The sequence below is a fragment of the Ostrea edulis genome, chromosome 5, assembly GCF_947568905.1.
Source record: "Ostrea edulis chromosome 5, xbOstEdul1.1, whole genome shotgun sequence".
In the NCBI taxonomy this organism is placed as follows: Eukaryota; Metazoa; Mollusca; class Bivalvia; order Ostreida; family Ostreidae; genus Ostrea; species Ostrea edulis.
In genome coordinates this window covers 64,208,438-64,222,623 of record NC_079168.1, presented here as the reverse complement: position 1 = coordinate 64,222,623, position 14,186 = coordinate 64,208,438, and the positions used below count along the sequence as shown (strand labels likewise).

General features: G+C 37.5%; 2 protein-coding genes across 13 annotated transcripts in view; one reads left to right on the top strand and one right to left on the bottom strand.

Moving 5' to 3' along the window:
* LOC125649470 (katanin p60 ATPase-containing subunit A-like 2) overlaps window positions 1–10,318 on the top strand; it is a 26,496-nt gene extending 16,178 nt beyond the window's left edge. For all 11 annotated transcript variants that reach the window (XM_048877039.2, XM_048877029.2, XM_048877038.2 and 8 more), the window contains 11 exons: window positions 553–669; window positions 2,048–2,125; window positions 2,275–2,352; window positions 2,796–2,894; window positions 3,004–3,067; window positions 6,056–6,174; window positions 7,300–7,397; window positions 7,544–7,651; window positions 7,746–7,914; window positions 8,056–8,161; window positions 8,418–10,318. In XM_048877039.2, the coding sequence (XP_048732996.1) occupies window positions 553–669; window positions 2,048–2,125; window positions 2,275–2,352; window positions 2,796–2,894; window positions 3,004–3,067; window positions 6,056–6,174; window positions 7,300–7,397; window positions 7,544–7,651; window positions 7,746–7,914; window positions 8,056–8,161; window positions 8,418–8,548 (1,167 nt within the window). In that variant the 3' untranslated portion in view covers window positions 8,549–10,318. The remainder of the gene's footprint in view (window positions 1–552; window positions 670–2,047; window positions 2,126–2,274; window positions 2,353–2,795; window positions 2,895–3,003; window positions 3,068–6,055; window positions 6,175–7,299; window positions 7,398–7,543; window positions 7,652–7,745; window positions 7,915–8,055; window positions 8,162–8,417) is intronic.
* Window positions 10,126–14,186, bottom strand: part of LOC125649476 (ankyrin repeat family A protein 2-like) — a 7,745-nt gene continuing 3,684 nt past the window's right edge. For both annotated transcript variants that reach the window (XM_048877046.2, XM_048877047.2), the window contains exons 6-8: window positions 13,829–14,052; window positions 13,598–13,745; window positions 10,126–10,643 (exon numbers count right to left, since the gene is read on the bottom strand). In XM_048877046.2, coding sequence (XP_048733003.2) covers window positions 10,600–10,643; window positions 13,598–13,745; window positions 13,829–14,052 — 416 coding nt within the window. In that variant the 3' untranslated portion in view covers window positions 10,126–10,599. The remainder of the gene's footprint in view (window positions 10,644–13,597; window positions 13,746–13,828; window positions 14,053–14,186) is intronic.

The window sequence follows — 14,186 nt, the reverse complement described above, 5'->3', positions numbered from 1 at the left end:
GTTGAAACTTTTTTTTAAAAATCTGTGATATATATTTTTTTCTTTTATTGGCATATGCAACGAAATGCAAGTCCTGTTAACTGTTTGTCAAAATGTATCTTTGTGATCTATTTGCTTTGTATTAGCTTTTGTGTTCTATAATCTGGGAATAAATCATGAGTTTGCATAAAAGCATGCCAGCTTTTCTCGTTTACATACTGTTAAGTTATTTTGTGTTCGTAGCATGCCTAAAAGTTGAAAAATAAAATCCTCCTGAATGCTTATTTATGTAGTGACATGTAATTTAATTTGTTTTATTCATTAATGTTTTTTGTTACAGATTTTACATAATCATTCAGTATTTCAATGACTGTGATAAAAGCTTGGTAGAAGTTCTCCTGCTTCACAGTTTACTTAACTACCTCTGTCTAAAACAATATTTCTATAATTATTATTAAACGATTCCTTTTGGGAAAAAAAATCTTTAAATTAAGAATTTTGTGCAAATATGCTGCAGTGTCTTGTTTTGTTTTCACAATAAATGGGTCTGTGAAGTGAAATTGACCTTTTCAGATGAATGGTGTGACTAATGGAATTGACCCGGGTCTAGCCTTACAAGGACTGACAGTCCAGGGCAGCAATAACCATGACAACAAACCAGTGGAGGAACCAGCACAAAAGAGGGGCAAAGTAAGAACTCTCTCTGTGTGCTCTCTCTTTCTCTCTCTCTCTTTGTGCTCTCCCCCCCTCTCTCTCTCTCTCTCTCTGTGCTGTCTCTTTCTCTCTCTTTGTGCTCTCCCTCTCTCTTTCTCTGTGCTATCTTTTTCTCTCTCTACTCTCTCTCTCTCTATGTGTGTGTGTGCTCTCCCTCTCTCTTTCTCTCTCTGTGCTGTCTCTTTCTCTCTCTCTCTCTCTGCTGTCTCTTTCTTTCTCTCTCTCTGCTGTCTCTTTCTCTCTCTCTGAGCTGTCTCTCTCTCTCTGTGCTGTCTCTATCTCTCTCTGTGCTGTCTCTTTCTCTCTCTCTGTGCTGTCTCTTTCTATCCCTCTGCTCTCTTTCTCTCTATCTCTCTCTGTGCTGTCTCTTTCTATATCTCTGCTGTCTCTTTCTCTCTCTGTGCTCTCTCTCTCTCTCTCTCTCTCTGATGTCTTTCTCTCTGCTCTCTCTCTGTACTGTCTCTTTCTCTCTCTCTCTCTCTCTTGCTGTCTCTTTCCCTCTGTGCTCTCTCTGCTGTCTCTCTCTCTCTCTGTGATGTCTTTCTTTCTCTGCTGTATCTTTCTCTCTATCTCTGTGCTCTATCTCTGCTTTCTCTTTGTGCTGTCTCTTTCTCTCTCTCTCTCTATGCTGTCTCTCTCTCTCTGTGTGCTGTCTCTTTCTCTCTCTCTCTGTGGTCTCTATCTCTCTGTGCTGTCTCTTTCTCTCTATCTCTCTCTGTGCTGTCTCTTTCTCTCTGTGCTTTCTCTCTCTCTGTGTGTGCTGTTTCTTTCTCTTTATCTCTGTAGGTCTCTATCTCTCTGTGCTGTCTCTTTCTCTCTATCTCTCTGTACTGTCTCTCTCTCTCTCTCTCTCTCTCTCTGTGCTGTTTCTTTCTCTCTATCTCTCTCTGTGCTGTCTCTTTCTCTCTATCTCTGTGTGCTTTCCCTCTCTCTCTCTGTGCTGTCTCTTTTTCTCTCTCTCTCTGTGCTTTCTCTCTCTCTCTGTGCTGTCTCTTTCTCTTTATCTCTGTGCTGTCTCTTTCTCTCTCTCTCTGTGATGTCTCTTTTTCTCTCTGTGCTGTCTCTATCTCTCTCTGTGCTGTCTCTTTCTCTCTCTGTGGTCTCTTTCTCTCTATCTCTCTGTGCTGTCTCTTTCTCTCTATCTCTGTGCTGTCTCTTTCTCTCTATCTCTGTGGTGTCTCTATCTCTCTCTGTGCTGTCTCTTTCTCTCTCTGTGGTCTCTTTCTCTCTATCTCTCTGTGGTCTCTTTCTCTATTTCTCTGTGCTGTCTCTTTCTCTATCTCTCTGTGCTCTGTCTTGCTCACTCATTGCTATTTCAAACTCAAAATTTTACATTTTCCTCTCATTATTTTAGCCTGGACAGATAATAGACATTAGATCCATGATTAATGAAGCCACAAAGCTGAATGCTGAGGAGGGGATGGATGGCCAGGTTAGTACTGTACACTGTCCACAAATAAAGTTCAAAGAGTTGGCTGTTTATTGTATTAGTTTCAGGATTTGCTGTAAGTTTAATGTAATTATCAATATTAGTTTCGGGATGTGCTGTAAGTATGATGTAATTATCAATATTCTTTTCAGGACCGTCTTCTAAAGCCTCTTGGTGGATATGTGGGTTACAATAGCGAATGGAGGGAATTAGCTCAAGTTATTAGTAGAGTAAGTTACCATCCTTGTCTTACCATTTTCCCTGCTCTTCTGCCTTGTTGTTAGGGGTGTTCTAGATTGCTGTGTTCTCTCTTGTTTAATGTAGCTGATATTTGGAACTTGTGTATAAACAGGATTTTAGCACAAGCATCTCATCATAGATGTACCGATTTAACCTTAAATATGTAACAGGTGTACTAGCATGCAATGTAAACTATTTCATGTTGAATCAAAGTACACTTGAAAATTACTGAGAAGCATACTGTGTTTGTTCTGGAATTAAGATATCTTGTCATATCATTTTTTTCTGTTGAGCAAAATGTAGATCATCATAAATCTGAAGCACAGTTTTAGGCAATTTTCATGGAGCTTGTAGCATCTATTTAAAATTGAAATAAAAATTTAAAATCTTATATGGAGAATTATCATTACATTTTATGTAATTTTTTTAATAGGATATTTACTCAGAAAATCCCGATGTAAAATGGGATGATATTATCGGTTTAGAAGAGGCCAAAAGACTATCAAAGGAAGCAGTAGTCTATCCAATTAAGGTGAGGCATCAGATATCGCAGTCTCTCGTGACAAAGTCATCTTTTTTGTAGTACTGTAAATTTGTCTCTGTGTCCACTAAATGATGGGACTTGTGGTGTTGTTTTGCAGTATCCCCAGTTATTTAAAGGAATCCTGTCACCATGGAAGGGGCTGCTGCTGTATGGTCCTCCTGGTAGGTCTTCTATAAATTTGTGTGATGCATTTTACAAAATTAGAATTTTAATGCATAATAGTGGGGGCAGACAGGGTAGAAGGAAGGGAGGAGAAATAGGTAAGGAATTGTGAGAAGGAAGGAGGGTGAGGGGAGAATGGAGGAAGAAGAGAGAAGAAATAGGGAGAGGGGGAGGAAAGAAGGGAGAGAGAGAAAAAAAATAGGGAGAGGAGGAAAGAAGGGAGAGAGAAAAAATAGAGAGGGGGAGGAAAGAAGGGAGAGAATAGAGAAAAATATGGAGAGGGAGGAAAGAAGGGAGTGAGAGAAGAAATAGGGAGAGGGGAGGAAAGAAGAGAGAAAGACAAAATATGGAGAGGGAGAGGAAAGAAGGGAGAGAGAAAAAATTGGGAGAGGGAAGGAAAGAAGGGAGAGAGAAAAAAAATAGGGAGAGGGGGGAAAGGAGAGAGGGAAAAAATAGAGAGAGGGGGAGGAAAAAAGGGAGAGAGAGAAAAAAAAATAGGAAGAAAGGGAGGAAAGAAGGGAGAAAAGGAGAGGGGGAGGAAAGAAGGGAGAGAGAGAATAGGGAGAGGAAAGAAGGGAGAGAGAGAAAATTGGGAGAGGGGAGTAAAGAAGGGAGAGAGAAAAAAATAGGGAGAGGGGAGGAAAGGAGAGAGAGAGAGAGAGAGAGAGAGAGAGAGAGAGAAAATAAGGAGAGAGGGAGGGAAGAAGGAAGAGAGATAGGGAGAGAGGGAGGAAAGGAGGGAGATAGGGGGAGGAAAGAAGAGAGAAAGAAAATAGGGAGAGGGGAAGAAAGGAGAGAGAAAGAAAATAGGGAGAGGGGGAGGAAAGAAGAGAGAGAAAAAATTGGGAGAGGGGAGGAAAGAAGGGAGAGAGAAAAAAAAATAGGGAGAGAGGGAGGAAAGGAGAGAGAGAGAAAGAAAATAGGGAGAGGGGGGAAGGAGAGAGAAAGAAAATAGGGAGAGAGAAAGAAAATAGGGAGAGGGGGGAAGGAGAGAGAAAGAAAATAGGGAGAGAGGGAGAAAAGAAGGGAGGGAGAAAGAGACAAAATAGGGAGAGGGGAATGAAAGAAAGGACAGGGAAAAAAATATGGAGAGGGGGAGGAAAAAAGGAAGAGAGAGAGAGAAAATTAGAGAGGGGAGGAATGAAGGGAGAGAGAAAAAATAGGGAGAGGGGGAAAGAAGGGAGAGAGAGAAAAAATAGGGAGAGAGGGAGAAAAGAAGGGAGGGAGAAAGAGACAAAATAGGGAGAGGGGAATGAAAGAAAGGACAGGGAAAAAAATATGGAGAGGGGGAGGAAAAAAGGAAGAGAGAGAGAGAGAAAATTAGAGAGGGGAGGAATGAAGGGAGAGAGAAAAAATAGGGAGAGGGGGAAAGAAGGGAGAGAGAGAAAAAATAGGGAGAAAGGGAGGAAAGAAGGGAGAGAGAGAAAAAATAGGGGGAGGAAAGGAGAGAGAGAGAAAATAGGGAGAGGGGGAGGAAAGAAGGGAGAGAGAGAGAAAATTGGGAGAGGGGAAGGAAAGAAGGGAGAGAGAAAAAAATAGGGAGAGGGGGAGGAAAGGAGAGAGAGAGAAAATAGGGAGAGGGGGAGGAAAGAAGGGAGAGAAAATTGGGAGAGGGGAAGGATAGAAGGAAGAGAGATAGAGAAAAAAATAGGGAGAGAGGGAGGAAAGGAGAGAGAGAGAAAATAGGGAGAGGGGGAGGAAAGAAGGGAGAGAGAGAGAAAATTGGGAGAGGGGAAGGAAAGAAGGAAGAGAGATAGAGAAAGAAAATTGAGAGAGGGGGAGGAAAGAAGGAAGAGAGATAGAGAAAAAAATAGGGAGAGAGGGAGGAAAGGAGAGAGAGAGAAAATAGGGAGAGGGGGAGGAAAGAAGGGAGAGAGAGAGAGAAAATTGGGAGAGGGGAAGGAAAGAAGGAAGAGAGATAGAGAAAGAAAATTGAGAGAGGGGGAGGAAAGAAGGAAGAGAGATAGAGAAAAAAAATAGGGAGAGGGGGAGTAAAGGAGAGAGAGAGAAAATAGGGAGAGGGGGAGGAAAGAAGGGAGAGAGAGAGAAAATTGGGAGAGGGGAAGGAAAGAAGGGAGAGAGAAAAAAATAGGGAGAGGGGGAGGAAAGGAGAGAGAGAGAAAATAGGGAGAGGGGGAGGAAAGAAGGGAGAGAGAGAAAATTGGGAGAGGGGAAGGAAAGAAGGGAGAGAAAAAAAATAGGGAGAGGGGGAGGAAAGGAGAGAGAGAGAAAGAAAATTGAGAGAGGGGGAGGAAAGAAGGAAGAGAGATAGAGAAAAAAATAGGGAGAGAGGGAGGAAAGGAGGGAGAGGGGGGAGGAGAGAATGAAAATAGGGAGAGGAGGAGGAAAGGAGAGAGAAAGAAAATAGGGAGAGGGGGAGGAAAGAAGGGAGAGAGAAAAAATTGGGAGAGGGAAGGAAAGAAGGGAGAGAGAGAAAAAATTGGGAGAGGGGAGGAAAGAAGGGAGAGAGGGAGGAAAGGAGAGAAAGAAAATAGGGAGAGGGGAGGAAAGGAGAGAGAAAGAAAATAGGGAGAGGGGGAGGAAAGAAGGGAGGGAGAAAGAGACAAAATAGGGAGAGGGGAAGGAAAGAAAGGACAGAAAAAAATAATAGGGAGAGGGGGAGGAAAAAAGGAAGAGAGAGAGAAAATAGGGAGAGGGGAAGGAAAGAAGGGAGAGAGATAGAGAAAATAGGGAGAGGGGAAGGAAAGAAGGGAGAGAGAGAAAAATTAGAGAGGGGAGGAATGAAGGGAGAGAGATAGAGAAAATAGGGAGAGGGGGGGGAAAGAAGGGAGAGAGAGAAAAAAAAGGGAGAAAGGGAGGAAAGAAGAGAGAAAGAAAAGGGGTAAAGAAGGAGGAAGAAACCCGCATGTATTTTCAAACAAAAAAAAAATCTTGAGTGGCAGTTTAGCTGTTAGTTGAATTAACTGAACTGGACCTGCTACTAATGTATAATGATGGGTTGTATGTTTTTTAACTCTAAATTTTAGGTACAGGGAAAACCCTTCTAGCCAAAGCAATAGCCACTGAGTGTAACACAACCTTCTTCAATATATCAGCCTCTAGTATAGTCAGCAAGTGGAGAGGAGACTCCGAAAAACTAGTCAGGGTAAGGGCATCTCAGTGTCAATCATGTCTTCTTCAATATATCAGCCTCTAGTATAGTCAGAGGGGAGACTCCAAAAAACTAGTCAGGGTAAGGGCATCTCGGTGTCAATCATGTCTTCTTCAATATATCAGCCTCTAGTATCGTCAGAGAGGAGACTGTGAAAAACTAGTCAGGGTAAGGGCATCTCAGTGTCAATCATGTCTTCTTCATTTTGATGTACATTATCTACTAATTTAAAGTGGCAAGTTCAAAGCATTTTTGAGACATTAGAAGTTGATGATATCGAGGTCTTTAGTTGATTATATGGACTATATTCCAGACCTTAAACTAAGGCTTACTAAAACTGGTCACTGAGCTGTGGCATATTTACGCGATGTAAACATTCTACATATTTACACAATGTAAACATTCTACATATTTACACAATGTAAACATTCTTCAGATACTCTAGGTCTTGCCTCACAATTCTTACACAGGTGTGCATCCCAAGAACATTCAGCATGGGAAAACATAATAACAATGACCCATAATAATGAAAAACATCGGCACAATATTGATTATTAAGAGCCTCAAGATATTGAAGTAGTCACTAGTATCATTACTTTATAAAACTGTTGGTAGATGATATTTTGCACTGTTTCAGTTTCTGTTATTCTGTCTGGCAAAATATTTTGAGAATTTTTAAACTACATGTATAAGTGAAAGCGTTTTAATATTTATCGAGATTAATCCTCTCCAACATTGTCTTGCTTAATGACCTTGGCCTTCAACTCACTTATGGAAAAGTTTACCTTGGATTCCAGCTTTTGAACTATAAATGTAGCGGCTTTGATATTTAGTGGGTGTAATCCTTATGACAGTCTTTCAGATGGAACATATAATAGGAACTGCAACCATAGGTTGTACACTTGTACTGTCACCAGAGACATTCATATTTTATACACATCTTACTTCTTTATTGAAATTTTAACAATAACAAGTTTTGTAGTTCATTCCCATATTCTCCATTAGCTTCGTACATTTTGGCTTTTCCCAAAAACCAGTAGCCATGAACTGTATCCTGTGTAAAAGTAATCTACACTAACACATGCACTGCACTGTAATTCTCCTCTTATATCATTGTAGGTGCTATTTGAAATGGCTAGGTTCTATGCTCCATCTACCATATTCTTGGATGAGCTAGAAGCCATAATGAGTCAAAGGGGATCGCAAGGGGGGAGCGGGTAAGTGACTACAACTTGGCTTAGAGAACAATTGTCTGAACAGACATTGAGTGTATCCATGGAAATATTTTGGAAAGCTTTAAGATTACCAATGGCAATATTGCTAGATATGGAATCAATCATGCATCATAATTATTCTTCACTAGGGAACATGAAGGAAGTAGAAGAATGAAAACTGAACTATTGGTGCAAATGGATGGTCTATCCAAAACTGACGACTTAGTCTTTCTTTTAGCAGCTTCCAATTTACCATGGTATGTCTCTCTCTCTCTCTCTATGTCATATACATTAAATCTTTGTGTCAGCTTTTAGAACTATTAAAATTTGGAATTTTTAATATAAAAACAGGGAGCTGGATCAAGCAATGCTTCGTCGGTTGGAAAAAAGAATCATTGTTGATCTTCCAACCTATGAAGCCAGAAAAGCCATGTTTAAACATCACCTTCCTAATGTAGTGGTGCCAAAGGAAGGGGGACTGGAACTATTGAGCAATTTGGATTACGAACTTCTAGCAACAGTATGTCATCCAGGTTTCAATAGCATAGCAAGCATGTACAAACCCAATGTACTGTGTAAAGACTACAACAGCTAGAATTGTGATGTTTACTGCAGGAATCTGCTTTTAAACTATCAAATTTCACGATTTATTTCTTTGCAGAAGACAGAAGGTTATTCGGGTTCAGACCTACGGTTGGTTTGTAAGGAGGCAGCCATGAGACCAGTCAGAAAAATATTTGATGCCTTAGAAAAAAATGATCACCATGGTATGACCCCTGTAGATTTCATGATAACCTGACATCAACATTATTTTCCAAGCATCAACTTTCTGTGTTAAAGGGATAGCTTTGCTTTACAAAATTGTTTGTATTTATGTATGAATGTGAAAAAGTGTTTTGCAAGAATGTGAAAGGAATGAGATGTACTTACAGTAAATAAAATTTTTAACATCAAAACTGACAAGGCAACCTTTCATGACTCATACCTGGTGCATTTCCATAAACTGCTTTCTGTTTTGAACAGGTGACCTACATATCAGACTTGACACAATTACATCAACGGATGTCTTGCGAGCAATTGACAGAACGAAACCATCGGCTGGCAAGATGAAAGAACGGTATGCAGCATGGCAGCGGGAGTATGAATCAGTATAAACTGTGCGTCTGTGGACCTCTTTACCAGATGACATTGGTTGACTGAGAGAGTAAATGTAGGCATCAGAGAGGATTGATTTTCTTCCGTCCAAAATGATTATTCGATTGAAAAAATCAAGAGGCGTCTATACCCGGTACAGATGCGACATTGACTGTGATAGCAGTAACATACGTCTATTTTTCTACAAAGCACTTTTATTTATATTTTCTTATGTTGCATGCATGGTTATGTATCATGAACTGCCATTAGGACTGCGAGTGTAATGGTGGAAATTTTCAATATATTGAAGTTTGTATCTCCTGTACTTTCTAGTCATATATATACATGTATTCATACATCACAGACTCCAGACCAACTGTAGAAGTCAGCCAACTACACACTCAGATGTCTTAGTCGATTCCACGTACATGTAATATGAAAGTCGTACACTTGCATAAAATGTAAGTGGTTCAATCTGAAGATTTCTCATAAAAGTTTGTAAAAATAACATCATGCTTCCTTCAGACTTGAACTTTTGACTATCATGTCTTGACTGGTACATTATTGTGCTTTCAAGAGTGTTCTCTCCATAAACAGGAGGATAATTATGTACCAGTATTTCATTTTGTGCCTTGTACTTGAAAAGGTTTTTCTATAAAGCCTGTATCATAGCACATAAAGCTCCAGTGAGCTTTTGACTTCAGGACATAAATTATTAGCTATCAGAAAAAGGCAACATTGTAGTGTTACTATTTTTATGTGTTTGTCTGTTCCATGTTCCATATTTATTGTTCCATGCCATTGTGAAAGGCATGCCTGGTGATCACAGATATTTAAGTGTGTTGACATGTTGTGTTCCAATACAATCATCAGTATACACACCAATTAGTGTTTCCAGTATTATAGTAGACTTGCCCAAAATGAATTGTACCTGTGTGCTATTGTTTTCTGTGTTGTGGAGGTTGGTTATTATAATGCACAGTATACTTGCGTTTGTTGCTGTAACAATTAATAGTTGATAATGTCATTGTTGGACATACATGCACGGTTGAAGCAGTATCTCTACCAGTTTAGTTTGCATCCAACCACAGGAATACACGCATAATTGTAGTTTTTGATTCTCATTCCAATTTAGTTGCAGGATTTGGTTAGATATGGCAGAAAAATGATCTCAGTGACCCGAGACTAAACATGACAAGTTATTTACAGGATCCAAGTGCAATGTTGTACCTGTGATCAGTATGTGGTTACACCTGTGATCAGTACGTGACACCTGTGATCAGTACGTGGTTACACCTGTGATCAGTACGTGGTTACACCTGTGATCAGTACGTGGTTACACCTGTGATCGGTTTGTGGTTACAATGTCCTCTCTGTGATAGTTTTCTTCACTGCTCCACACAGACGCTTACAGTGGACTCTCACAACTTTTGCGTAGAATTTTATTTTGCACCTGTACCAACCGCAATGTTGTCGAAAAGTCAACAAAAATTTATACTTTGAAATTTGTACTTACTTTGCTTAGTACTTGCATGTAATTTAGCCACAAATAATGCAAGCCATTGCACATAGTTAAGCCACAAAACAAAAACCAATATTCGAGGCATTATAATTTATTGTATATCAGAAGTGCTCAGACATTAATGTACTGTTAACTACACATAGTATTGTAATTTATGACTTTGTATGCAATGTATCGATGGATACATCTATTAAAGAATGTTTTATACAATATAAAATGATTGAATTTTTCTTTTATAAATGAAATAAATGTACCTCTTACGAATTCACACTTTCTTCATTACTTGTAATTCCAGACCACTTGTTAACATTGAACTGTTGCATGTTCGTATAATGCATTAACAAAGCTGGTTTTCATTTTCAAGGTACTTTACCACCATTTCTAATTAATTATTTTAATGTGCGATTTCTTGGCCAGCATCTCTGTTCTAGCTCCATTGAATTTAGTGGGATAGGACCCAACTAATTCCCAATAGGTGGACACTGGCCAGTCACAGCATGATTCACAACCTAGACCAAATTTAACATTTTGGGATCCATGTTGAAAGTGTCATTCAAACAATGATAGCATATGTCTCTCGATGACTTGTTGTACTGCAAATAGAGGAAAATCTAGGTATGTGAATCTATGAGGCATTTCAATTCCTTGTTCATTTACATTGTAAGTATTTTCCAAAATAAAGAATTTACAGCAGAGTGCTTGGAATAGTATACAAAAGTAATTTAATATGAACCTGATAACATGAATGCACATAAACAGACTGAGTTTGTATTCATTCTCTACATACTGAGTTTGTTTTCATACTGAGTTTGTATTCATTCTCTACATACTGAGTTTGTATTTATACTCTACATACTGAGTTTGTTTTCATACTCTACATACTGAGTTTGTATTCATTCTCTACATACTGAGTTTGTTTTCATACTGAGTTTGTATTCATTCTCTACATACTGAGTTTGTTTTCATACTGAGTTTGTTTTCATACTCTACATACTGAGTTTGTATTCATACTCTACATACTGAGTTTGTATTCATACTCTACATACTGAGTTTGTTTACATACTCTACATACTGAGTTTGTTTCATACTCTACATACTGAGTTTGTTTTCATTCTCTACATACTGAGTTTGTTTTCATACTCTACATACTGAGTTTGTTTTCATACTCTACATACTGAGTTTGTTTTCATACTCTACATACTGAGTTTGTATTCATACTCTACATACTGAGTTTGTATTTATACTCTACATACTGAGTTTGTATTCATTCTCTACATACTGAGTTTGTTTTCATTCTCTATATACTGAGTTTGTTTTCATTCTCTACATACTGAGTTTGTATTTATACTCTACATACTGAGTTTGTATTTATACTCTACATACTGAGTTTGTATTTATACTCTACATACTGAGTTTGTATTTATACTCTATATACTGAGTTTGTATTTATACTCTACATACTGAGTTTGTTTTCATACTCTACATACTGAGTTTGTATTCATACTCTACATACTGAGTTTGTTTTCATTCTCTACATACTGAATTTGTTTTCATACTCTACATACTGAGTTTGTTTTCATTCTCTACATACTGAGTTTGTATTTATACTCTACATATTGAGTTTGTTTTCATACTCTACATACTGAGTTTGTATTTATACTCTACATACTGAGTTTGTATTTATACTCTACATACTGAGTTTGTATTTATACTCTACATACTGAGTTTGTTTTCATTCTCTATATACTGAGTTTGTTTTCATTCTCTACATACTGAGTTTGTTTTCATACTCTACATACTGAGTTTGTTTACATACTCTACATACTGAGTTTGTTTTCATTCTCTACATACTGAGTTTGTATTTATACTCTACATACTGAGTTTGTATTTATACTCTACATACTGAGTTTGTTTACATACTCTACATACTGAGTTTGTTTTCATACTCTACATACTGAATTTGTTTTCATACTCTACATACTGAGTTTGTTTTCATTCTCTACATACTGAGTTTGTATTCATACTCTACATACTGAGTTTATATTCATCCTCTACATACTGAGTTTGTTTACATACTCTACATACTGAGTTTGTTTTCATTCTCTACATACTGAGTTTGTATTCATTCTCTACATACTGAGTTTGTATTCATACTCTACATACTGAGTTTGTATTTATACTCTACATACTGAGTTTGTATTCATCCTCTACATACTGAGTTTGTTTACATACTCTACATACTGAGTTTGTTTTCATTCTCTACATACTGAGTTTGTATTCATTCTCTATATACTGAGTTTGTATTCATACTCTACATACTGAGTTTGTATTTATACTCTACATATTGAGTTTGTATTCATACTCTACATACTGAGTTTGTTTTCATTCTCTACATACTGAGTTTGTTTACATTCTCTACATACTGAGTTTGTATTTATACTCTACATACTGAGTTTGTTTTCATTCTCTACATACTGAGTTTGTTTTCATACTCTACATACTGAGTTTGTATTCATACTCTACATACTGAGTTTGTTTTCATTTTCTACATACTGAGTTTGTTTACATACTCTACATACTGAGTTTGTTTCATACTCTACATACTGAGTTTGTATTCATACTCTACATACTGAGTTTGTATTCATTCTCTACATACTGAGTTTGTATTTACACTCTACATACTGAGTTTGTTTTCATACTCTACATACTGAGTTTGTTTCATACTCTACATACTGAGTTTGTATTTATACTCTACATACTGAGTTTGTATTCATTCTCTACATACTGAGTTTGTTTACATACTCTACATACTGAGTTTGTTTACATACTCTACATACTGAGTTTGTTTTCATACTCTACATACTGAGTTTGTTTTCATTCTCTACATACTGAGTTTGTTTTCATTCTCTACATACTGAGTTTGTTTTCATACTCTACATACTGAGTTTGTATTTATACTCTACATACTGAGTTTGTTTTCATTCTCTACATACTGAGTTTGTATTTATACTCTACATACTGAGTTTGTTTACATACTCTACATACTGAGTTTGTTTTCATACTCTACATACTGAGTTTGTTTTCATTCTCTACATACTGAGTTTGTATTTATACTCTACATACTGAGTTTGTATTTATACTCTACATACTGAGTTTGTTTTCATTCTCTACATACTGAGTTTGTTTTCATACTCTACATACTGAGTTTGTATTCATTCTCTACATACTGAGTTTGTTTCCATACTCTACATACTGAGTTTGTTTTCATACTCTACATACTGAGTTTGTTTTCATACTCTACATACTGAGTTTGTTTTCATTCTCTATATACTGAGTTTGTTTACATACTCTACATACTGAGTTTGTTTTCATTCTCTATATACTGAGTTTGTTTTCATACTCTACATACTGAGTTTGTTTACATACTGAGTTTGTTTACGTACTGAGTTTGTATTCATACTCTACATACTGAGTTTATTTTCATAGTCTACATACTGAGTTTGTTTACATTCTCTACATACTGAGTTTGTTTTCACAGTCTACATACCGAGTTTGTTTCCTTGGCCCACAACCATATCCATGGCATTCATATTATCCTCATTCTGTGCTGTTATGTCTGCTCCATACTCCAACAACAGCTTTACAACACTGTCATGACTTCTGTATGCTGCATATATCAGGGCTGTGTTCCCTGTCTAGAAAAGCCAATCTTGCATTCCATGACATTAAGTGTTGACATGATCAAACAAGTTTGATATAAAGTCTATGAACGACTTACCTCATCAGTGACATTAACATCCATGCCAAGTTTGAGTAAAATCTCAACAATCCCCAGGTAACCATTACTACTAGCCAATAGAAGAGCATTTTCACCATGACTTCCAGAGATGTTGATATCGGCACCAGATTTGATCAATAACTCAACAGCAGGCTGTTGCCCATTTGCACATGCCCAGAGAAGGGCTGTCATGTCATTGGCATCCATTTTATTCACATCACATCCTGATTTCATTGAAATTACTAGTGATTAGTACATTAAAAGATATTGTGCAATACTGTTTGACCATAAAAGTATTTATTTGAATACATTCAAACGGTAAATAGAGGATGTTTTCAATATTAAAAAATTTGACATT